Source organism: Zonotrichia albicollis, chromosome 1 (assembly GCF_047830755.1).
Source record: "Zonotrichia albicollis isolate bZonAlb1 chromosome 1, bZonAlb1.hap1, whole genome shotgun sequence".
Classification (NCBI taxonomy): domain Eukaryota; kingdom Metazoa; phylum Chordata; class Aves; order Passeriformes; family Passerellidae; genus Zonotrichia; species Zonotrichia albicollis.
Genome location: NC_133819.1, coordinates 30,712,786 through 30,738,618, shown reverse-complemented (window position 1 = coordinate 30,738,618; position 25,833 = coordinate 30,712,786). Strand labels below are relative to the sequence as shown.

At 35.1% G+C, this 25,833-nt stretch overlaps 1 protein-coding gene across 12 annotated transcripts in view; it reads right to left on the bottom strand.

The window, feature by feature from the left end:
* The window catches only part of HDAC9 (histone deacetylase 9), a 457,669-nt gene that overhangs the window by 42,966 nt on the left and 388,870 nt on the right, over nt 1-25,833 (bottom strand). For all 12 annotated transcript variants that reach the window (XM_074536959.1, XM_074536953.1, XM_074537003.1 and 9 more), the window contains one exon: nt 17,331-17,449. In XM_074536959.1, the coding sequence (XP_074393060.1) occupies nt 17,331-17,449 (119 nt within the window). The remainder of the gene's footprint in view (nt 1-17,330; nt 17,450-25,833) is intronic.

Below are 25,833 nucleotides of genomic sequence, written 5' to 3'. Positions count from 1 at the left end.
CATATTTTGAAAAGAAAATAGTAAAAAACTTACACAAACTATTTTTCATGGGAAGACATTCGTTCTACAACCATTTTTATGTGATAGACCAGAAATGCTATTCTTTCCTTCACAGATATAATGTCTTGTTTTCATCAATTTACCCTGACTGTAAAGGAGCCTTCCAGAAAACAGTGAATAAACTGAAAAATTATGCAGTCCATACCGATGATCTGACAAATCACTGGAAAGTTTCATTTTCCCCCTCGCCTGTCTGACAAAACTGCAAGGCAGCCAAATACAGGTGTTCAGATATGTTCAGACAACACTCTTTTTTCTTTCTCTCTTTTTAATATAATATTTTGTCCTTTACTCTGGTGAAAACATTATGGTTGGTAAAGTAAGATCAATCAATAATTCTAATTTTTTAAAGTCTTTAAAGCAATTTTTTGAGAAATATGGTAGTTTAGACAGCACATTTATTTAGTTTTAATTTTTGTGCTGTCATACATCAGCACTGAAGTCCTGATTTAGAACACATGCAGCGTGCCTTTGAAGTTTTTGGCTGTTTTTTAACAATGGCAAAAAAAGATATAAAAAAATTAAACAGCACCAGAAAAAAAAAATCATAAAACAGGGCTTTTGTGCTCTTGATTTATATATTGTTTTTTATGTCTGTTTAAAAAAAAAAGCTTTATTCTCAATAATCTTTCATGGGAAGCTTTGCTCTGACATACTTTCATCTAAGCCTTTTCTTCTGTGCTGACCTTTCTTCTTTCTATCCCCCCAAGTCTCTGAATCTTTCTAATATCTTTCCCATTCAGTAGCAAAATGAGTTTATTGGAATTCTTATGAAAACCAAAAGAGTAGAAATTGTGCAAGTGATATGCTAAACTGATATTTTTTGATGAAAGTAATAAATATTCCAAGTAAACATGACCTCCAAATAAAACAGCTATTTTCTTCTGGTGCTCATTTGACTCCCCTTCTGGGCTGTGTGTGTGCACTGGTACATGTCGTCGTCTTTTTGGCCAAGTTGCACAACACTGCTTTTCTTCCAAGGAAGTGCATGAAAGCTGAGAGTTGCCATTGTTCATTTTTATCCAATGTGTTGTAATGAATATGAGCCAATGCCATATTTATTTGTTCTGTGGCCAGCTTCTTCCTGGCTTTTTTTTCCTCTCCCTTTCAGCTCAAGGACCAAACTGTTGAAACAACAACAAAAACATCATAATTGGCTTTATAGTCTTTCTTCTCCTTGGGGTCTTCCATTCCTTGGAAAATTTTAGTGCATTTGTAGCGTCATTTAAATGTACCAAAACCAGGTGATGCAAAGAAGAATTTTAATTGCAGTTTAGCTGAAAAACAGTTTCTAGATGGACCAATCAAATCCTGAAGGTGTCCAGAGGTTTGAAGAGTATTAACCCCTCCCTGCCATCATTCTTAATTGTCAGCACAAATATATGTGTGCACATTACCAATTTGTATGTGTAGAAGGGTAAGTGCAATTTGTTGCACTACAAATACACAATTTGTATGTGTAGAAGGCTGAAAGAACTGGAGAAGCAACTTTAGCAGAAAGCTCAACACCTGCATGTTGGGAGTTTGCTGGGGATCTTCTCACTCACTGTATCTCTTCCCTCACATTCAACATCATGTATCCATATCTGCACCCCTTCTAAACTACTGCTTACTGCTAACATGCTTACTGCTGACATGACAGCTGCATCTGAGGGGAAAGTTCATTTTTTGTTACAGATCATTCATGTGCTAGGGCAAAATAACAAAACCAACAGAATCAACAGAATCTTCTATCACCAACACTGACAGCTGAATTTATGTCAAAATGGTTTTTCCCAGTGAAGTGTAGTAGCAAACTTACTTCAAAGACACCTCTGAGTTCTACAATACCACTCTTAAACCTATGTAAAGAACTTGTGTAAAAATTTTTCTTAATATTGAAGATTCTGCAGTTCATTTTATTTTTAGGGAATTTAACTACCCATTTTAGCAACTTGATCTGTATTAAAAGAAGTCTCATTTATAATTTCATTCAATTTCATATTCAGTTGAAGTCCTTTCTACATATTGAAAATGGATGGGGAAAACCCCTTGATTTTAATATTTATCAAGATTCTTCTTCCCAGCCTTTAAGTAAGGAAAAGTTAGCTGTCTTGTTTCTGCTACTCCTCCAGTCTATTTACTATTCAGTAGGAAGAGAGGAATATCCCCAAGAAGAGCTGTTGCAGCAATTTTCTTAAAAGCTGGTCTTTTTGGGATTAAACACCTCTCTATACTGCCTGTCATGGACAAATCTGGACTTAATAAGATGTTTAATGTTCAGAAAGCCAAATTTTGAGGGAGAAAGTTTATTTATGGTTCCAAAAGACTATTTACACCCAGGCAGATAAAATATGCTTTCATCTACCAAGGTCATGCATTGTGAATACAGCGTGCTTAGTGAGACGCTCCTCAGGTAAATATGAAATTAAAGATGAATGCATTTTAGCTAAGTAATCTATGCTTCTGTTAGTGCCTCAATAAAAATTACTCTTGATAGAGGTTTTGTAGGTTATGGAGACCTTCTTTGAAATCCTAGTATTATTTAAGTAAGTTTTAATGCTAATATTATCATACAATATTAAGTATATCAATCATATACTTTTTAGGAAATTATTTAGAAAGTATTTTCCATATAAGAATACTACCTAATATATTTCTAACAATCATTCATATTTCCAGCTAACAGGGCTATTTTTATACAGAAACCATGGAACATTATATAGAAATTATGTTTGCTCTACTTACAGTACATTTAGTCATATTAGCATGGAATAATAATAATAATCTTTTTAGCTTTGAATTAATGTCTAGTATCATTTCCTGATTCATAAAAGTTGAAAATAATTGTATAAACAGAGAATTTCAATGCCAAATTTGCTCCATTAAACCCAGTGATACTTCCTCAGACTACACAAAATATTTGCTATCCTACCAACCTACTGTACACCTTGCTTTCTTTGTCTAAGACATAAATCATCTGTTCTTTAAAGCTCAGTACTTAGTTCAATCTCTCCTAACACCCTTTTAGTTCAGTTTCCTCTTCCCTTGAATATACCGGCACTTCTCTGCTAATAACATGACAAAACCTTGGTAAGTGGTATGCATTTACCAGGGTGGCTTTTAGATATCCTAGAAAAAGAAGGGAATTTGACCATTTGTCCTGGTGTTTTAGAAGTTAAACAACCTGGTCAAAAGAATCATTCCAGCTCAGATGTCTGATGTCCAGCCTTCCCATCCTCACACCTGGGACTTCCCAGGCTGAAACACTGGAAAATGTCCTCCTCCATGAAGAATTAATTTGCTGCTCTCAAGCCCTTTCTTTCAGATTAGCAGTTGACATATGTCTAAACAGTGCTGCCATAAATATCGATATTGCTTCAAAAATGAGACGTGAAAGAGGGAAACTGTTGACTACTTTAGAGAGATAAACTGAAGCAAATGAAAATTAGATCTCAAGAGACACATTTCAAGAACAAAATCTCCACAGATCAATCTCCCAAAGGCAGTAAGTGGTAAAAGTCACTGAGCTAAAACTAATACAGAAGGAAGAGTTCAGTGACATACCAATATAATTATAATAAAATTGGTCAGGAAATATTCCTCTAGTAATGAGAGGCCTTTCAGCTGAACTTATTTCATTTTATGTTTATTTCTGAGTCTACTAATTGTGGATCAGTTTTCCTAAAAGCTAAGGAAACATTCAGAGGAAATCAAAATATTTCACAGATTCTCTTTCTTTCACTAGTTTTAATAAACTAAAAACAGGTACTGAGAAAGGACTGAGTGTTATCCAGTGGACTAAATTAGGTAGTTGAGCCATGATGACAAGAGGGATGGGAAAATTCTAAAGAAAAAAGCTACTCAAGACACAATTTTTGACATCTGGTTTATGATGCTCTAATTGTCAGTAGTCAGCCAAAGCCAAAAGACTGCTATTGTCTTTCAGATGAAATATATCTGGAACAGTGCTGACTGTTTACTAAACTAAATATAGTCTCTCAGTTGCTTCCTGAAGTATATGCCCCACCTTAGAATAGAAGATTTTTTTTCTACTTTCTCTCTTAAAAATGATGAGTTTAGGACTGACAAGTTCTGATGGTTAGAGTACACCATGCTGAAGTGGTTATGCTGTAAGTACCCTTGTTGTGGTATAAGATGGCTAGTTCCATTAAAATAAATTGCGTTTTCTTCCAATATAATGAAACCTAATAAAAAAAAAGCAGGCAAATAATTTCAAAGTATTTTAGAAAATTTATGGAAAAATACAAATGAATACTATCTTTCTTAGTTTTGCTTTCTTTTAGATATATAATGCAAATTACAATAAGGAAAATCTTATTTTGTCTGAATGAAAGGCACATTTTATGTGCTAGGTTTTAATATTTTCTCCTTCTCTTCTCTTCTCTTCTCTTCTCTTCTCTTCTCTTCTCTTCTCTTCTCTTCTCTTCTCTTCTCTTCTCTTCTCTTCTCTTCTCTTCTTTTTTCTTTTTCTTTTTCTTTTTTTTTCTTTTTCTTTTTCTTTTCCTTTTTTTCTTTTTCTTTTCCTTTTTTTCTTTTTCATTCTTTTTTTTTATTCTTTTTGTTTCTCTTGATTTTCCAACATTATTACGTCTGTGATAGAGTACTAAATTTGATCCAATTCAATTTCCAATTCTTTTTTGAAAGCACTACATAAAAACTTATCTTCATTAAGTGCTGCTGGGATTCCAGCACCACATAACTAATGAGAGAATTCAGTAGCTTCATGTCAACGTGATGCCTCAAGTTCAAAGGGGACAAGGACATCCTGTTTGGTGTTTTGTTTCACTCAAGCCATTAAAACTGCACAGACCCTTTTAAGTGCTTTTTAAAGTGATCTTCTTTACTCCCTATCAGTAACCTAAAACATTATAAAAATAGTGTTCATTCATATAATCTGCAAATTTGTAATGTGATTTGGAAAAGAAAACCTTCAGCAATTCTCAGTGAATTGGAAGAAAACTCCTGGTGGATGAAAACTACTTCAAGATACCTTAAAGAACGTCAGCTTTCGTGACCTCAGTGTTTTTCTTCAAAAAGCATGCTGGGAAAATCCCAGAGGTGTCCACTGTGTGTGGGAATAGATGCACCCAAAAAGAGATAAAAGAAAATATTACATGGTTCAGGACATATGCACTGCCTTCATGTATGTTCTACAAAGCCACCATTGGTGCAGTTAACACCACTAGAAAAATATCGTTTTACTCACATGGTGACATAAATACCACAATTATATTTGGTAAACTAATTTCTTTGATGCAACACATTTGTTAATTAAATTAAAATTTTGAAACAGCATTGCATCACTTGATAAATGGATTTTCTTCGCTGTTTTCCCCAGGATTTGATGCAGGTTTAAGAATGCTGCTTACTCAAATATCTAAGTGAATGAAAAATTATTTTGATCTGTTTGTTTTGTAAATTTCAACACAATGGGTTACACTCTGCCACTTTTACTTCTGTGCTAACATGCTTCAAAACTCTGCACTTAATTATGCCACTATTTCAAAGACGATTTGACAAAATTTCTTGAAATTACTGGTAAATTTGTTAGGACACAGACCAGTCATATTGAAAAGCAATTTTACTGCAAAGACGTTCCTGTAGGAACCACAAAAGATGCTATAACAGCTTTCAGTGAAAACAAAGGATTTCTGAGACTACAGATATTATCTTTTTTAATAAAAATAAAAATAGATACAAACGATAATAACTGGATTTGATCTTTTAGTCAATACCTCTTCTCTACAAGAAAAAAAACCCAAGCCAATTAAAAATATTCTGCGATTTTTCCCACTGTTTTGGATAAATTAAACTCTTTAACAGGAATAAATAACAGTTTTGTTTATTTTAAAAAGAAATATATTATATGAAAATTTTAAAAACAAAACAAACTTGGGAAGATATATACATTTTTTACTGAGATTTATATATATCTCACATTTTAAATTGGTGATTTCTCTTGACAGCATAAAAATATTATGCAAAGCAATTTAAGTTATTCTTTGCTAACCAGCTTTGATTAATAAGAAGAAAAACGATGAACAAGAACAAACAAATTATGCCTGGCCCCAGTCATAAATAAAAACATAAAGTATATGGCAATACATGTCAGTCATCTGGTTTCCATATTAATAAATCACTGAATTAATATCTGATGTTCATTAATCATATTAGGAAAATAATTTTGAAAGCTAGCACATTTAAAACTGGGACATTTCATTTAAGGACACATTCCACTATTAAATGGAACCGCTTTGTTTTATTTTGCTTTTAGAGAACGCTAATCTGTTTTAAGTAAGTAAAAATCTTTAGAAAACAGCTCTCACAAACAAATTACTTCTGAATGGATGCAATGTCAGATATCAAAAAGAGAACCAGTTTTTTAACTGAGAGGAAATAAGGAAAAGGGATAAGACTACAGATCAAAGAAAACAAATACGTGATTAATTTGCCATCATGAACAGAAAATACTAAGTAAGTGAATTTTTATTAACTAACAATACTTTGTTGTTCTGGACAGTTATCTTATTTCAGTTTCTTCTTCCAAAGAAAATCTTTCAAGATCTTTCCCTTAGTCCATTTCAGTGTACATGAATCATAATTGATGATGGGAAGAAAAGAATGAATCTGAAGCACATAAGTTATTAGTAAATTCCCTTTAAATTTACATATCTTAAAATAGAACAATTTGCATTTCTTTTCAATTTAATCCTAGAAGATTTCAGGAAGTATTAAAATAAAAGTAAAAGCATTCAAATAAAAGTTCTCATGTAAATATGCTTTTGAAGAGCTTTTAGCATTTTTTTTTACCATAATAATATTTACAATCTCTGTCCCTGTAAACATTACTTATTTTAGTAAATATTAATCAGGTTTGTGGGGTAATCTCAATCAACAGGACTGCCCAAAGTGAGTAAAGGGATTAGGATCTACATTCTTGCATTTCCAGAAATTTTATGGCAATTAGTTGGTATAAGCAAGAACAATTTTCTTAGAGACAGCCACCACCCCCACCCCACAAAACAACAAATGAAGGTAATAAAGTGCTGAAAAAGAGTTAGGGATTTTTTTTTCATGTGCCAATGTTGGCAACTTGTATCATTTTATTGCAGACTTCATAGTATTCAGTGTTTGTACATAAAGCTATTATAATCAGGAGTTTGCAATTGAATTAGAATGTTTCATTGATAAAAAATGGCTGCAGGGAAAAGCTTAAACGATGAAGGAAGATGTTCTGAGAGCTCCACAAAAAAAGAAATCTGAGCAGCATTTTACTAACTCTTACAATAATTTTGAGGCCTGAAGCAGTGTTTTTTTAACTTCTAGAACTGGTAGTACCGATATTCTATTTCAACAATTAATAAGGTGTGGTTATGTGACTTTTTGAAACTACCGCCATGAATTAATGTTTTGAGTTTAAACACATTGGTAAGCACAAAAATTTCCCTTTACCCACAAGCAGTTAACATACCTTTTATAGAACCTATTTCAATAACTTATTTTCTTTGTCACAATGATACCTTAAACATAATGTTTTAAATTTTATTTTATGTATTTGCTTGAGTAAAATATCTCAACACAACAGCAACTAATACAATTTCTGGGATCAAAGCTAAAAATACCAAGAAAATCTCTTCAGATTACTGAAGAATTGCTGGTGCTGATACCAGTCAGACCTAAAGTGTACTTGATACTGGGATAGTGTGAAAAAGATGAGTTTGCAGACTGAAAAAACAGATGGCCCCTTATCACCCCATGGGGCTAAACACACAAGAGCAAACTTCAGAGACGCCTTACCTTTACCTTGTCTATCCCTATCAGGAGAGACTGTTATATTAAGGGTTATTGCCTCTCAAGCCCTCCCTGTGATCAGCTTTTGAAGTCCATGGCCAAGAGGCCAGTGTGAGAATATCACCTCAGATAAGAGGTGTTTGCTCTGTGAAATATTCAGGACAGGAATCCATGGAGCCCGTGATAGTTCAGCAGGGAACCACAAACTGCAGCTAATATCATTTAATCCCCTGTTGGTTTGAGAACTGCCCGCCATAAAAAGCATAACTGGCTGTTTATTTGTGCAGGCAAGAGATAACATCTTAAAGTTACAGTCTGCCTTAAGTAGTGGGGATGTGAAGCCCAAAGAAATGAACCATCCAAGCTCATAATCAAAATTGTGTGTGCTCTCCTCTTCTCTGCCTAATGAGATGTAAACATTTTGGCTGCTGTGTCTTTTGAAAGATATTAATCAATCTATTGGTTAGAAATCACAAAGGATAGTCGGTCTTCAAATTACATGCCTTCTTTTATAGCATTTTGAAGCTGTGAACAATATGTTAAAAATTTTCCCATGGCGCAACCAAGTAAATACTTGTGGCACATTTCTATTTATTACAGAGAATGGTTAAATTCTAAGACATAAATCATGCTCTTCTACTAAGGACTACAAATTCCCAAAGACAAGACTAATTCCCAATGCAACGATGCTATAAAAGATCAGACACTTTGTTATGCAGAAATCCACATTTGGAGATGTCTTTCAACAATGTTCTCTCAGGACCCAATCCTGTAAAAGGCACAGGCAAGTTGCTGAACACTGTGTCAAGCTCCATTACATTCAAAATGGCCCTAAAAACTTAAATTTAATTTGCCCTATTTAAATTGTAATCTGATGTGATTAATACTGCCTAAATGAAAAAAAATACTTTGTTCTTTCCTTTCTTCTACTAAATGAAAGCCTCTTTGTTTCATTCAATAAGGAAAAAGATTTTGTAAGTTTAATTTCAAAACTGAGAGACGTAAATCCAATTTTATCTCTTTTGTAGCCCTCAGATAAGTTATTGTAATTAGCCAATGTTGCTGATGTAGCATGAAAGAAAAAACATCAAGAGGTAGGTGAAGAGATAAGGAAAGATGAGAAAAGAGAGAAAATAATTCTTCATGGTTCTGTAGGTTCCCTTTTTTTCCTATTGTAATCTATCCTCCCCCCTGTCCCCAGCAACTGCCCTAAATCAAGGAATAAAAGGAATGGGCACCTGATGCATTCTGCAGATGGATTGACACTGCATAGCTGAACATGCTGTACAGGTGGTTTTTCACTCGTACCAATTAGTTAACTAGCCAGCAGACAGATCTTCTCTTTGAGACACAGGAGTGGGAATGGAAATGGAAATCTCTCCTGGCTCATTTGCAGAAATAAAGGCCAAGTAAAAGTGAAAAAGCAGGTGAAATCAATGCTTATTTATTAATATTTCTTATTTCACTCCCTTTCTGCTTAGGTAAGCCCTTTCTGGAAGGTACACCAGTTAGACAGACAGTATGGAAAACATTGGGCAATAACAAAATCAGTACTAAGACTTCAGAATCCTTCAGATGAATTTTATTGTCCAGTTAGACATGCATGCCCCAAAGTCTGAAGACGAGGATTTCTCTAGTCTCAGTAAATGAGATGAATTATTAAGTTTTCTAATGGCTCAAGCCAATAGTCCACACCATTGACATATGCTTACTTGCCAGTATTTGAAAGCAGGTTCTTCAAGGTTCTTCAACCAAATCACAGAATTTTTCTGAATTTTTCCAAGCATTAATCCCTTTTATAAATGAAATAATTAAAAAAAGAGGACTTTTCCTCTAATAGCTTCACATTTGCCTTTTTATGCTGTGTCCTAGAAGGTACACTAATTCTAATTTTATACAGTGAACTCCAATCTCTCTTCCACAGGAGCCAGCAGACTACTCTTCCTCAGAGAACAGGACTTCTGAAATTTTCAGCATTTCATATTTATACATATAAATGTGGTGTACAAGCCAATAATGTATCAGATCCTGGTGTCACTGACAAATAAATCACCGATATCTGTATTGGAAGAGCAAATCTAAGGAGTACAAATGCAGGAGTAAATAAACATAAAAATTTAGGAGGCTGGGCAAACCAATGGCCATGTCCAAACCATAGGATATGATACAGCAATGACTTCTGTGGGTAACAAGGAAAAAGGAACCAAAATGCTTTACTTCTTGCAGTGAATCCTATAAAACAGGAAAAACAGAAAATAATCATATCTAAGGGTTGGTATCCAATTAATTTTTCCTTTATTTTGATGACTTTTGGATCACTCCAAACTACCATTTAATTAGTATTCAAGAAATCACCCTAGAGAAAACCCAAACTTTGCTTTCAGAAGAAAATAACTGGAAGTAAAGTCTTGATGCTACATTTTCTTGCTGCCAGGCACTGGGTATCATGTAGTTTCCAAGTGACAAAAGGGACAGAAAGAAAATACCTGATACTAATGAGGACACTCCCCAGTGAAAATCTATCAATGATCATTGCTCCAACCCATCTCCAATGCTGTTAGCTCTGAGTCAAAAGCTGAATATCTATCCTGCTGGATAATCATTCTATAACCTCAAGTATCAGAAAGATAATGAAAAATGTAAAAAAAAAAATCTCTGAACTCAGGAGAATTCAGAAAAGAAGGAAGCTGTGGCAACTGAAGTAATTTAACTGCATACTGCTACCATAAGTTGTCCTGTGCAATCTCTTCCTTTCTTTGCTGCCTGTGGCACACATTGGTCCTTCCATAATTTGATTCAGCTTCAGTCTGTTCACTTTTTTGACTTTGTTTTCTGATGGGCTGATGATTCAATGCTCCATGTGTTTACAGAGAGAATGACAAGAAGCTGAACTGGTGCAAGGTAAGCAATGGACAAGTCAGAAGGGGAAGTGGTGTGCAGCCACCCTTTTGTATGGCAAGAAGCTGCTCAGAGCAGCTATGCCAGCTATGAAACTGCAGTCAGAGCAGTCAGTGCCAGACTTACCAAGATCACAGCTTCTCCTAGCTGAGTCAAAAAGACTTTCGTACTTGTGAAGAGATTAGATATGGCATTATAAAAGCCTGAAATGCTATTTTTAGAAAATCAAACTGTATTAATAGAGCTACCAAGCTACTATTATTCTCTTTAGTCAGCTGTCAATTTGCAAGAGCTATTTTTCCTGCTTTTCTTTAACATACACCTATTACATTAGCCCCAATAGTCCCAGTCAGGACTCTTAACTGGAGTCAAAAGTCAGAGAAGATTTTCAGAAAATCACAAGAAAGTAAAGTTCTTACCCAAAGATATTCTACCCAAAAAACTCACAGCCATTCCAAAGCTGTTCAAGTCCAGTAGAGAGTAAAAATATTATCTGGGGACTCCTTTAGAAACTAAGTACTTTCAGGAAAAAACAAACAAACAAAACCCCAAAACAATGAACATATATAGCCTTTCAAGTACTTGAAATACTCAGAATAGTCACATAGAATGTTTTAGAAATACTGAAGCTGGCACATGGGAAACTATCCCTGAAACATATCTGAAGTACCAGGCTTTGACCCTGAGGAGTTCTGCATTTGAATTCAGTGATATGTAGTCCTAGCATTAGCCTTTGATCTGTTTCTAACCCACATGCTATGCACAAAACCCAGTTGGAAACTGAGAAGAATTCCAAGATACAGTAGGACAGTTGTGAAGGCTCAAGAAAAAGATGAGTTGGGGAAGATGAAGCCTTTGGTGAAGCCTTCTGAGTGTGCTATGGCATACCTAATTGTAAGGATGCCAGCTATTTATGTCTCCTTTAAAATCTTCCAGTGACAGCTGGTACACCATGCTAGGTCATTTGTTTCAGCAATGTGTCATCTCTTCATTACAACTGTGCCCATTGCTTCTCAATTTGCTTGTGCCAAGATGCAAGGTATTTTATCTTTTTATAGCATTTCATGTTACATTCAGAGATTGTTTTATCAAAACTCATTACTCCCAGCGGGAATTGGAACTGAAATGTGAAGGTCAAAGCAACAGGAAATCAACAGGCCCCCAAGTTCAATCTGGTTGCTCTTATTTGTATCCTGCAAAGTATCAGTTCCAGCCATGAGAAGAGATTCCTCACAGAAGAGCTGTTGGTAATGTGTAAGTCAGCAGTGTTTCTTACACATTAATATCTACCACTTATGCTGACATATCCTTTGGAAATAACCTGGGCTCATGAGAAGGGAAACTGCTAATAACTTCAGCACTTTTTTCATTGGTCCCACTTGAATGGAGTGTATTACAACATAATGCAGGTTTTGATAGGTTAAGGGAGTTATTGCAATTTTCTCAAATAAAAACATTAAAAGTTGCAAATCAGCTTAGATAGAATCAGTTATATTCTAGGCACTGGATCAACTTTTCATTACAAATTTGGCATTACAGAGGACAAATATTCCAGCAGACAAAATATCATTTACTCTTTAAATGCCCACAGTGGTATCCTTTCCTACTGCTAATTGCTGATTCTATTTTGCACACTGGTGTCAAATAGCATCTTTGGAATAAGAGAGTAAAACAACAGGAAAACTCTAGTAAATCATCATAGCCCTTAACAAATGAAGTGCTTCAGGAAGTTAAGTACCTTGGAAAAGGTCTTCATTCTTGCTTGACACTTCTCTGTTTACTTTATTCTTTTTATGGAATGGTCACGATTTAATGAGCAATTATGTAGAATATTTACTTGAACAGTAAAGTGATCTCAGTGGCTTTAGTGCAAGCATTATTCTAAGGGCTGTTCTATAAAACAAAGAGAAAGTACTTCACCTCAGGATAATGTTACATGGAGATCTTCAGCCAGCAGAGCTAGATTTGAAAACAGTTCCCTTACAAGATCTAACAACTTGCAAATTTATGATCAGATCCGACAGATCTTCTTCAGACTTGTTCACTACACAAAATTCAAATTGTGTGATAATATCATAGGTTTTAGCGGAAAATGTAAAAATTAACTGTAAAATAAAGCACGAAGTGTGTCAGTTCTATCTTCAGTAGATCTATCTAAGGATCATCAGAATAACAGGGGAGAGCATAATCCTACTCTTTAAGCATATCCTTACTATTCTAAATATAAAATCCCTTTATTCCCTTCTTCTACCATTATTTTTCTTATATTTTTTTGTCAATAAAACTTATTACTCCAGTAAAAAAAGTGAATTTGATAAAAATATGTTTTGATAATACATGTTAAATGGTGCTGTTATTTTGTGTTATCTTATTCAAAATAAATTCTAATAATAAAAAGAAACCATTGGACGAGTCAAGAACTGAGACGTTTTCCTCTGACCTGATTATATTTTACAATAAAATCAAAGGACTATTACAGTCTCTGATCTAAACAAAGAGGTCCCAAACATTTCAATAGTTACTCTGCATAAATCTGTGCATGAGAGTTTCAGCTGCTGCACCCTCCTTCACCTTACATCTTGGGGAACCGCTTAGCCAAGCAACAGGGACAGAGCCATGCGAGTACTGAAGATGGACATTGCAAAAGGCATTCCTGGCATTCCTCTATTTCAGCTAATGAAATTAAACTTCAGTTGTTACAGCAGGCACACAGAAAGCAAAATCTAAGATAATTTGCCTGAATATTCCTGACAGAACATATCAGGTGTTAGAGAAGCTCCTGAGCAAGAGTTGGCACCTTTAACTGGAGCAAGACCCTGGGCCAAGAGGACTACCAGGGAAGTTTAATATGTTGTTTGCCTCACTTTCTTCTCTTCACTTTTTGATGTTAAACTTGGTGCAGTTCCCATAGCATAATGCCACAGGCAAGGCAGTGTCTGTGAGTAAAGATAATATTTTTAGCAGACAGAAATTTTTATTTGGAAAAACAAAGTCCTTTTCTGACACAAACCCTTTTGAGGGGGGAAGACCTTCTTCAGGGCAAAGCAATTGTGAATTCAAAAGTGTACCTGTTTCTAATTATGCTAGGTGGCCTTTCATCAGTGTTGTCAATAAAGCTTGCCTTTCCTTACTAAGATATTAGGAATGTAGCTTGTACCAAAGGACTGAGAACTTCCCAGCAGCAACAAGTTCTGCCATATGCCACCAGTCACATCAAATCTTTGAAGCCCTTTTTGTTCTTAAAATAATATAAAATCCATCACAAAGTTTGTGCACATGGGTTGAGTATATATTTCAAGATGTGTATGTGTATGTAGGTGTATTATGCAAGCACCTTTTGAAATCATAGCACTTCATTAAGAGAGAGGATTGGCACAAAGAGCTAACATAAAGAAAAACGTGCCTGTGAAATCCCAATCAAAGTTGGGGTTGAAACAAATGTTTTACTTAATGTTCATTCTCAGTTCTACATTGCACCAAACAAATCACAGACAGGTAAAATATTAGTCAAATATTGCTTAGTTTACTGAAAAGTAATCAACAGATGATAAGGAGGAATTGCAAAGCATTTTGTAAAAATAGAGAAAGTGATCTGAAAAGTGAAATAAAATAGGAAAGATTCAAACTTCCCTTCCAATCTTTTTTTTAACACTATCTCTTTTTTTTTTTTTAATGCACCATTAGTGATTTCATTACTTAATACAACTAGAGATAAATTAGGAAGTGAGATATCTCCAAGCTCTGCTATCATCACTGATCTCAGTTGGCCAGATTCCACTCTACAGACTTCTAGAATTGAGTGTCACCTCACTGTGATAAATCCTGACATTCACAACAGACTCACAGATTTAAAATCAGCTGCAAATATATATATATATGATTATTTTTTTGCTGATATGTTTCTTTACTAATGAGAAAAGGCATGTCCTCAGTAAACAAGACTGTATAATATAGAAAAAAATTAAAATTCTGGGTTAAAGCAGATTACGTTTCTCAAACTGTGCAGATTACATTTCTCAAACTGTACAGATTATCAATTGCATTTGTTGAATGCAATTACCTGCTATATGGTTACTCCAAGGCTGTAATTAGTTCAAACTACTATCTTTATCCAATGTTTTTTATTTTATAACTTGGGATGATTGATTAGTTAATAAATGTCAATTTTTTCTCTTAGATTGTGCTCTGATGAGAAGACACAAAAAATTCATTACCGAGTATCTAGTGGCTTCTAAATGCTCTTTAAGAGCAAGGTTAGTAGCGAAGGCTCTATCTTCTCTCCTTTGATCTCAATCTCTCTCTAATTTGTAAAGCTTGTATTAAGTCATAGAAATCAGAAAATTCTGTGTATTAAGTGTACACAAAGTGCTAAAGATTTATAAAGAAAGAATATTTACAGGTTCAGCTTTACTTGTTGGCATACAATTTCTAATTATTACAAACCAATTATATTAAAACCTTGCACAAGTATCTATTTTAATGTTCAATATGAAAGTTTCTCTTTGGACCTTTTTTTTAATAGAATGTTCATTTTCCTACATACCACATATTGTATGTTATGTTCTAAAATAGAATGGTGGAATGTGAAGAATTTTGTTTTGGGGAAATAATAAATTCTTTTGGCTCAGTAAAAAGGGTTTTATTCATCCCTCAGGTACATGATCATTATCTGAGTCTATCTAGGCTTTTCTCTTAATTTAAACAAGAGCCACCTACACTGTTGTGTTTTTTTTTTTTTTGTCTGTAAGCATAAAATCACCTTTTTTTGCTTACAGACACATATGCAGAAGTAGCGTGCATCCTCTTATATTAGAAAATGTATTAAGATTACTCTAAAAAAGTTATGAAAAGTTAATTGATTCATGAATGAAAATTAACACTAATTCTAATGTCTGACAGTTTTTCTTTGCTGCAATTTCTAGTTAAATTGTTGAAGTTGTTGTGCCAGAATATTATATATGCCAAAGCATCTTGCATCCTTAAGGGATACGTAGAATACCTTCTCAGCAGCTAAATACAGATAGTTATACAATGGTTCTCAACACAATATCTAATTTAGTACCAGCTGAAAGTTCACCTCCTTGCCGCACAAGGAGGTGAACCTCCTTGGGATGATGCCACTGACCAGGAACCACACATGGATAAAAACAGCAAGTAAATCGCTCACTTCTTCCTGCAAAATGTTTTACTAAAAATCAAAATACACAGGGAAATGATACTCAAACATGCACACTGCCTGCTATGTTTCTTTCCTCTCCAGTGTAACCACTGCATTAAGCTGAAAAGCTGTGCTAAAACTCAATATGTCTAACTTGCAGCCAGAGGGATATTCCATTTCCAGCCCATTTGTGCATTAGCACCTGTGTAAGAGTCTCTGGGTAGACCCCTGCACTGCTCTCTCCATTCTCTCTTGTTACAGCACACCCTTATGGACACTCACTCTGTTCCTCTATCACCTTCATTGCTATTCAAGGGAGCCTATTTAGCATGCAGTAAAAATTAAAATAAAAAATATGCATATCCACCCTGAACCTCCTGAGTTATACAACAGCTTTGGTCCATTGATCTGCAACAAAAGGCAGAGGTTAGAAGGACAAAATCGTCTTAACTGGCATCCATTTCTGCAGTGTTTTAAACACCATTAAGTCTCATTGACTTCTCCAGACTTTCCCAAGGCATTTGCCTTGACCTACCTAGCAGCAGAGGTCCATATTTAATAGGTATTGAAGTGATATTATAGACTGAATATACTGAATAAAAGTAGATATACTGAAGAAAATTATTCACATCACTGCATTAGGAAACCATTTTGTGTCACCCCATGTAAAGCAATTGATATAAAGCAATGTTACATTGCACATTCTGTACAGAGAGTTACTACATCAGCCAGCCTTGCTTAACATCCAAGGCTCAGAATCAGTTTGGCCACAATGTCTGGTAAGAGCTAGGGATTTTGGAGTGTTACAAATGAGATGTGTCAGACAGACCTGTCTTTCAGAAAGTATTAAATCTCTGCCATAAGCACACATTTTGAAAGACTGAAATGGACATCCAAATATTGAGACCCAGCAGAGTAGTCTTTTAGAAAAATTTGGCCTTCATAAACACTGATGTAATTCAGGATTAATGCCACGGAGCTGAAAAGATTACAATAACAAAAGAGCAATATGAGATTGGATTTAGGCATCCAAAGTCTAAAATCTCCAATATATATTTAAAGAGAACTAACTTACTCCAGCATTTGGAAATTGGGACCTATTGAAAAGCATGAAATGTCTAAAATGTTATTTGAATGCCAGAAAAGTAATACTTTAGAAAGTCAAGACAAAAATGCCAAGAGGAACATAAAGGAGTGAGCCAGGAACTCTAACATGTTTGTTTCCACCTTGTCCATGAGCTGGGCAAGCAGTGCAGCTCTCAAGGCATCCCTAGGTATTAACTGCTGGACAGTCCCTGCTCTCAGTGACACAGCTGTCATCTCACAAAACAGAAACACAGATGTGAACTGGACTTATATAATAAGGTTCCTAACTAGAAAAAATACCAACTCAGAAACGTGTGCCAATGGCAATACCTACATTTAGCTGTGACTTTGTACCCGCCCAGCGGAGGGTCGTGGCCTTCCACAGCGTCAAATCCTGCTGACACCAGGACGATTTCTGGATCAAACTCATTGGCAGCTGGCATGATCACAGTCCTGTAGAATGCAAAGAACCCAATGTGATAAAATTAAAAAACTTCCATGTTCATTATATAAATTCTTACACCCAGAAAAAACCACAACACAAGATATTTTACTTCATTAAACAAATCTCCATGGTAGCTGTTGAAGTTCAAGGCTTCAATGAATTTCTTTCTACAATCACCTTTTTTTTCTTTTGTACGACTGAGAAGAAAAGGCAGGTACATGTGAAAGCCTCTAATATTACTTACACATCTGTGTCTGTTTTATCCTGCTGCCTATAAAAAGCTGCCTCTTCCAGGGAAGTGACTAATGGTTTACAGAGAGCTCTCAAAGCCTGACTGGAAACCCGGACTGCTCCAGTTAGTGTGAACTTGGTGTAAATTTGAACTATAAATTTCTTTTGGGAAAATGTTTGCTTTCCAAACTTTTTTTTTTTTTTTTACTCCTTAACATTTTTAAATGTTTGTCGAGGTGGGGGGTGACTCTAGCAAAGGAAAAACATGAAATTCCCTTAATCAAATCCAGACTATGTTGTCAAGCCTTTCCAAGGTCAAGCATAACAGGAATGTGACAACCACGAACTAGTGACAGCAACCCCTGCTGGTGTCAGGAAGATAATTCAGCCCTTTATAGTCACAAAGATTCCACTTTTTTAACTCCTTCCTTGACAAACTTGTGTGTGGATATTTTACCACTTTGATTTTGCCTTTCTCCAATCTCAAAGAATAAAAGATGTACTGAAGGAGAAGATAAGCCCCTTGGCTCTGCACTTGCAGATGTGTTCTTTCAGGCTGACTCCAAATGGAAGGAGTGAAGATGCCTTCAGCACTGGTTTGACAAACACTGAGCCTGTAATGGCTGTGCTAAATCAGGGGGATATGGCTAACATTAAAAGGCAAATACATATATGAATGTTCTATCCCAGAAAAATTAACTCTAGAAAAATCTTCACATTCTGACCAGTGTAGACCAATCCCAATTGGTCTACACTGGTCAGAATATAAACATTAATTTTGTGCATGTGTAATGCTATTTGTTTAAGTTCAATGTTTATTGTTTATTTGATAAAACACTTAGTCCAAAGAAATCACATTTTTGTGGAAAGGTTTAGGTTTTCTGTGGGAAAAAAGAAAGACATAAATGATATCAACAATTCTCTAGGTTTTTCTTTGGTTTAATTTTTGATCTATGCATTATAAACTCTATTTTGTTTTGTTTGCCTCAAAGGTAATTTTAATATTAGGAAAATGTTCATTTTACTTGTTAATCATAAAAAAAATTAATTCAGATGAAGCAAAAAGTCTTTGTCAGAGCATGCAGCACTTCAATGAATACAGTTTTACATTTAAAAAAGGATAGAAGCCACTTAAAAATTTTTGGTGATTTTGCTGAAATTGCACCACAAATATGTACAGGTAAAGTGACATAAGTTGTGAAATATTCCTTTTTATACAAGTTATTAGTAGGCCTCTGCTGAAATATGGATTCCAGTATTGAGCATTGCACTTCAAGAAGGATCTAGACCAACTGGAGGGATCAAAAGCAAAGAAAAAAACTTTTAAAAAGCATAACCTAAGTGGATAAATAATATAATTATTTGATTTGCATAACATGAGAGCAAACATGATAAAAGTGCACAAATATGTAAGTCGTTGCAAGAGGAAACAAATAACCTATTCTGTACCCTGTGGACAGGACCTGAAGCAGCTGCAGCAGGACATCTGTACTTCAGACACTGGAAGAAGCTTTTAAATTCTAAGAATAAATAATAATATAAATAAAATGTTCAAGAAAATTGGATACTTTCCATCGCTTGGACTTTTTTATAATAGCTGAAATAAATATCCACCAAAGTTGCTACAGGTTTGAGCTGACATGGCCTGGAGGCAAGCAGTCAATCACTCCTCCTTTAGGCTTTTCTTCCTATTGTTCCACGGTGTAGAACACTCTGACACACAAAGTACACTACAGTGTCTGAGCTTTTGCAGGCTAATCTCCACAAAACTAGCGAACAATATCAGGAATAAAGGTCTCCTATGCAACCATGTCTTATCTTATGTACATACCTTCTGATACTCAATAACAAATTCATTGTCTGAAGCAACACATACTTCCCAAACTTCCCCACGTCTGCAACACATGTGGCATGGATCCTGATCACTGATGAGGACTGAGGCTGATACACAATCTTCATCTGTCCCCATAGCACCATACATCTTACAGACTGGAAGAAGGAGGGATCCTATGAAGAACCCTCCCTATCTGCAGCCACTTGAGCTTTTGCCCTCCTCCTCTCCATTCACATTTCCTCAAATTCAAGTCAGGCTCTGCTTTTTATTTCTTCATGTCAAACAAAGTGGCAGCACCACAGAGCACAGCACAGACTAAACTCAGCAGTCAGACAATGGAGTGTGTGCAGCGCAGAGAAGCTCTGCAAGCTCAAGTTGCTGAGCAGTAACAAGCCTCACCAGTCTAACACACAAAGAAATTTTGAGAGTCTTATAATTTGGAAACATTGGGAAAATCTACCACACTTCTACCACATTTCAAGACCTTGCTCTTAAGCGTAAAGATGTCAGCACATTTTTTAATAACAATGGGGCAAAACAAAGCATTTGACCCTTAATCTCATTCATACAAGCAGCAAAAATTGCTTAGACACAGTTTATTCAATTTTTTGTCAAATAAATATGTCTGACATTAAAACTGCCAGCCATACTGAGTAGCAATAGGAAAATTATGAAATACTGAAAGCAAGGTCTTTTGACACAAAGAACCAGGAATAGCTATTAACACCATCTTTAATAGTCCTGAACAGGAAATAGTAGCACAATTATAAATCTCTACAGAAATGATATATTGGAATCTCAGGTCTAGAAATGAGAAGGTTATAATGCTAATAACTGGAGGCGGCATTTAGAATTCAGTGTTCTGTTACTGCTTTCATTATTACCTGCTTTCATTATTACAGCTAAGAGGATTTCAAGAACCTCAAAAGACTTTTCATTTTGAAAGATATCATGGAAAACTAAAAAAAAAAAAAAAAAATCTTTTTACTGGGATAGCAAGCTTGACTCCTCTCTTAAATATCTCAGAGTGTCCCTGGTTCTTGTTACAAAAGTCAAGGCTACTATTTGGTCCTTCAAAAAGATGACAGCCACAAGTCTCTCAATTGCAATGACTATATAGACCTTTGGTTCCTAAATCTCTAATCCAGTCTTCTACAATAATCTACAGACATTTAGGTGGTTACTCTTTTGAATAAATTCTATGATATATCCACTCAGAAAAGAGCAACTTAACATCTGGAAAACAGCGTTTTGGTCTGGAGTCTATGTAGGTAGGACATCTGTAATGTTTGTCTAGCCTTGGCAGTAACTGCTTTGTGGTGAGAAACACACACAAAAATTCTTTCACAAAAATGATAGATACTTTACTATCTTATGAAGTTCTGTTAGAAATTATACACACACACATTTTAAAATATAGTCTTCATTTCACCAGGGCATACATAAAACCTTTTGTCATTTGTCATCTCTCAGGCTTTAGCACCTTCATATGAGTGAGTATCTGTCTTTAGGAAAATCACAGAATCATAGAACCATAGAATAGCTTGGGTTGGAAGGAACTTCTAAAGATCATCTAGCCCACCCCCTCCTTCAGGGGAAGCAGGAAGGCAGGGGAAGCAAATGTTTTGAGGTTGGTAGTTGTAAAGAAAGCCTACCGAAAACAACATAAAGATCGCTTCTCCCTTGTAAACAATCTTTTCCTACCTCAGGATGGTTGGAGAGGCAGTGACAGTTCCTGATCCCCTTCACTATCTCTTGGGAGCAGAAAATTATCGGACCCTGTATCTCTTCTATCTCTTCTGCACTCTGAAGGGCACAGCAAGGAGTAAAAAGGAGGAATCATCCACTGACTACCTCCTCAGGAGCTCCTCTAACCATTCACTTCCCTTCTCAGCTGCCTAAGAAGAGAACCCTCTGAATCTGATCATAACAGAAAATATGTTGGGGTGTATTTTTTTAAAGCAGGCAAATAATATTGGTAATACACTAATATATATTCATGCTAACCTTTCCAAATTCCTCAGACCAGCCCTATGCTCAGAAGTTAGGCTGCAGCTGGCAGGATTTGTTACGGTGCAAAGGGTCAAAATTCTACTCACCAGAAATCTTTGCAAGGGTGCACCAGCAGCCTGCATTCAGACTCTGCTAGGAACACTGATTATCTTACGCCCAGCAGGAGTGAAAAATATGATTTGGCTCCTGGCCATGGGTCAGCAGACAGGTACAGACTGAGGACTGGCAGGCCATCACTTCCTTTTGAAGCCAGTCAGGCTCCAGAGATTATCAGCAAACTGAAGTTAACGCTAGGATCCTTCTCTGACAAAACAAGCAGCTTTTGTCAGAAGAGAAATAGATTTTAGTCTTCCACTATGACTCACACTCTCCTCCACTTCCTTCTCCAAAGAAAATAAAACACATAAAAGTGATATTTATTTTCTGTGATCTGAATTATATAGAAGCATAAATATTTGGTATACCATATTCACCTAATGATGACAGCAGAGTTACAGGGGCATCTTGCCTGGCTGACTGTTCTTTCTTTTCTCATTCATTTTCATTAATAAACATGTCAAAACCTGAAAGCTTGAGCAGCTGCATCCCAGAAGTTATTTATCTAAACCTTGAAGTTAGAGTGAAACTGTTTCTTCCAGATCAATGTAATGCAGATTCTTCTTTCAGTCTGATGGTACTGGGAACAGAGCATGTATCTGGGAAGCTGAAAAGATTTCTTTTTGTCTGACCAGGGAGATTTCCCCAAAGAATTAATATGTTCCATTTGGGTATGCTGCTGTCTGCAGAGAAGCCAAGGGATGGCTTCCAGTTGGGTGTAGTTCTAGAGAAAACATCAGACATGTGATCCTCCCCTCCCCACCAATCTGAACATCAGATGCAAGACATTAAAGTGATTCTACCAAGGGACTCTCTTTCTTTTATTCTTCTATTCTATTTTTGTACATTCAAAGCACATGGCTAGGATGCTACCAAACATTTGTTCTCCCAGAAGAGATTGTAGAGAAGTACCCAATGCAGAAATGACTCTCTAAGCACCACAACACAGAGCTGGAAATCTCCAAAGAAAGCTAAATTTATGCAAATAGTTACAATTCTTTTGCTGTGTTGTTAATTTTAAAAGGAAATGAGCGGGAATACCAGCCCAGGACAATAATTTATGTAACAGAAAAATATCCAGGCTGTTCTAAGACTGCAGATTGGAATAGCTTAGTGACATAAATTATTTGCTTTTTCCCTAGAATCCTCTAGTGTTTTCATTCAGTTATCTCAAAGTACTTTGAGAACACTGAAAAATTGAGAGGTTCATATCTCCGGCTGGTATAAATCAGTATAGCAGTTTCTGATTGCATACTCCTCTAAAGAGGCATTTCTTTACCACTTCACAGCTGACACTTAAAAGCTGGCAAATGCCTTGAATAAATTACCCAGTTGTCTCTTGAAAAACCTTGAGAGAAGATGCAGAAGACTCTGAAGTGCATAACTTCAACAAGTAGGGAAAAAAATCCTATAAATGCACTATTATTTGTTCAGTTATACCAGACTTGTATTTTGCAAGAATATAGATATATAGAATACATTAGTGCTATTATAGTGGAGATTCAGCCACCAAAGGAAGACCCAGTCTGTTATTTGAAAGAATGTAGGTCTGCCTAAAGATTCTCAGTTTCACATCATGCAAATAAAAGAGTGTACCAAACAATCACTATGTTGTCCTACCTTAAAATTACACAAGGTAAAGCAAGTTGTTGAATGTTCCCTGATAGAAACAGATCAGAGAGCATTTAAAGGATTGTCCCTATAGGTATATGGAACTTACAGTATCTATTATTTTTATGTGTTGTTTGCACACGTTTTAATATAACACAGTATCAAATAATGTCTGTTCTCACATAAAACTACATAGAATTTCTGTACAACTTGCACATAATACTTTTTTCTGCATCGAGTTTATAATAGTGTCTCCCACTAAAATTTTGGTTTAATTTCACAACATTCCTTTGTCCCAATTCTGTTGTCAGCTCAAGTTAAACAAGGACCAAACCTGAGAATAGTCCCACAAAGCCCCTTGATAACTTTCATCTGACCATCAGTTTTGTCCTGGATTTCTCCTCCAAGGCATACCAAAATTCTGCAACTTTTTCTGCATTAGTTTCTAAGGCATATATTTTATAGAAATTTTATCTTTACAGCCTTTAATATATTTTCTTTTATTCTTCTAGCTTTACTTTTTATGTATTTTTAATAATTGTAATTCTTCCCTATTTCTTTTTTTAAGAACAGTCAATATTCCTGTCCTTACTTTTATTTTATAGTTATCTTACTTGCTTTCTGGAGATAAAAAATATACTTTTTTTTTTTCTCCAAGGGGCAAAAGGTGCCACATCAATATGAAGTCCTCAGTATTGCAAATCATGCTCATGTCACTGGGATTTGCATACTGTTTTGAATTTAATCACTAGCCAAAATGTTTAAAGGGTCAAGGTCTTCCATGGATGGACCCATTTAAAGATCATTTATAAACTTAGAAATTTTAAATGTTTTAATTGCAGGAGTATCTAAGAGCCACTGAATGAAAAGTTTTAGAAGCACCGTTTGTTCTCTTTCTTGCTTTCTGGCTTTCTTGCACTTTTTTCTGGCTTTTAAAAACATTTTCAGAGCCTAAGGCTGTTATTTGTGGGTTCCTTTTTAAATGAATAATTATTTTGGCATCCTCCATGTAACTTTCCTGAATTCTTGCAGCTGGAACTGCAAGATCTTATGCAGTCAAAGAGTATATGAAATATTGTCTAAAATATCTGCTCATCCATATATTTTTATTATTTAGAAAGATGGTTTCAATGTAATTATAAGGTTAGCCTTATAATTACATTGGTCTACATTTGATCTACAATATGCCTCAGTCAGAGTCTCTGAGCTAGTATAAAAAGGACCAAAATAAGGAAAAGTTAACAGACAGAAAAACTATGAGAAGAAGTATTACTTTGTGTTTTCCAGAATGCACTTAATTTTAATAGCATAGTCAAGTAAAATTATCTAATTTCTTGAAACACATGCAAAAGCATATATACATGTACTGTGCACACTCATGTCCATATTCAAAATGGAGTAAAATTCAAAGTCAAGTAGTAATAGGTAAAGACATTGGCTAAAAATCATGGTAAACAAGCTTGTTCAAAAATCATGGGCCTGAGCATGTCTCAAATGAGTATAGCTTTAAATAAAAGGTTACATTAAAAGGCAAGTTTACAATATCAAAGGAAAGTGTACAAACATAAAGCTTTCTATGGAAATATAGGCCAAGATAATACCAACAACAACAGGACACAGAACACTTTCACCTTGAAAAACAGAGTTCATAAAATCTGCATTTTCTATTAAATATTCCTCTGTCTTCTCAGACACTTGTGGAAGCACTTACATGATGCAAAAAAATTTGGTTTTTTACCTTTTAGTTACTTCTCTGATCTCAAATAAAACTAGTTGGTAACATGCCATTCTTGTGAACAATTTATTTACTAAATTCCAGTTGTTAGCTAAAGGACTGATGTGGCTTCCAAGAGATGCACAACTGAAGATGATATATGAGAGGGAGGAAGTAGAGGTTTAATTTGCAAGACAGAATTTAAAATAAAACAGAGAATAACCTAAAATAGCATCTCCAACAATGAGAAAGCAAAATGCTATAAATTTGGACTCCCACCATTTAAAGCCAATTATTTTTCTATCAAAGCCATTCTAACTTGTATGGGAAATGGCACTGACACATGCATACACACTGCCAAATTTTACCACTAAGTATTGTTTAGGATATCATTTAGATTTCATGGTGTAACATATTTCTACCAGAAAATCAGTTCAATGCTCATTACTCTGTTTTATGGAAGAAAAAAAAGTAAATATTTAGAAGCTTTTCTGCCATAAATATAATAACCACATTTAGGGGTACCTCTTATGTTTTAAAATTTGTATTATTGTTTAGAAAACATATTACATTCTTATCAAGGCTGAAAATACTACAGTATTTTATCATAAAAGACTTGGCCTAAAATGTTAACATAATAAACTAATAATACTACCAAAACAGTTCACTGCTTCCCGTAATCTTAATAAGATTGCTCATAAGAAAGTGCTGTAGTATCAGAAATACTTAAATACAGAGGTAAAAATTTGCCTTAATGTGTCACTTTTACAGAATTCACAAAATAAATGACAGTATGACATAACCCCTAAGGAATTTCTTACATCTACAGATAAGCACATTATTTTGAGAATATTCTACATTTCAGTATATTTTAGGGTACTTGAAATTTTAAA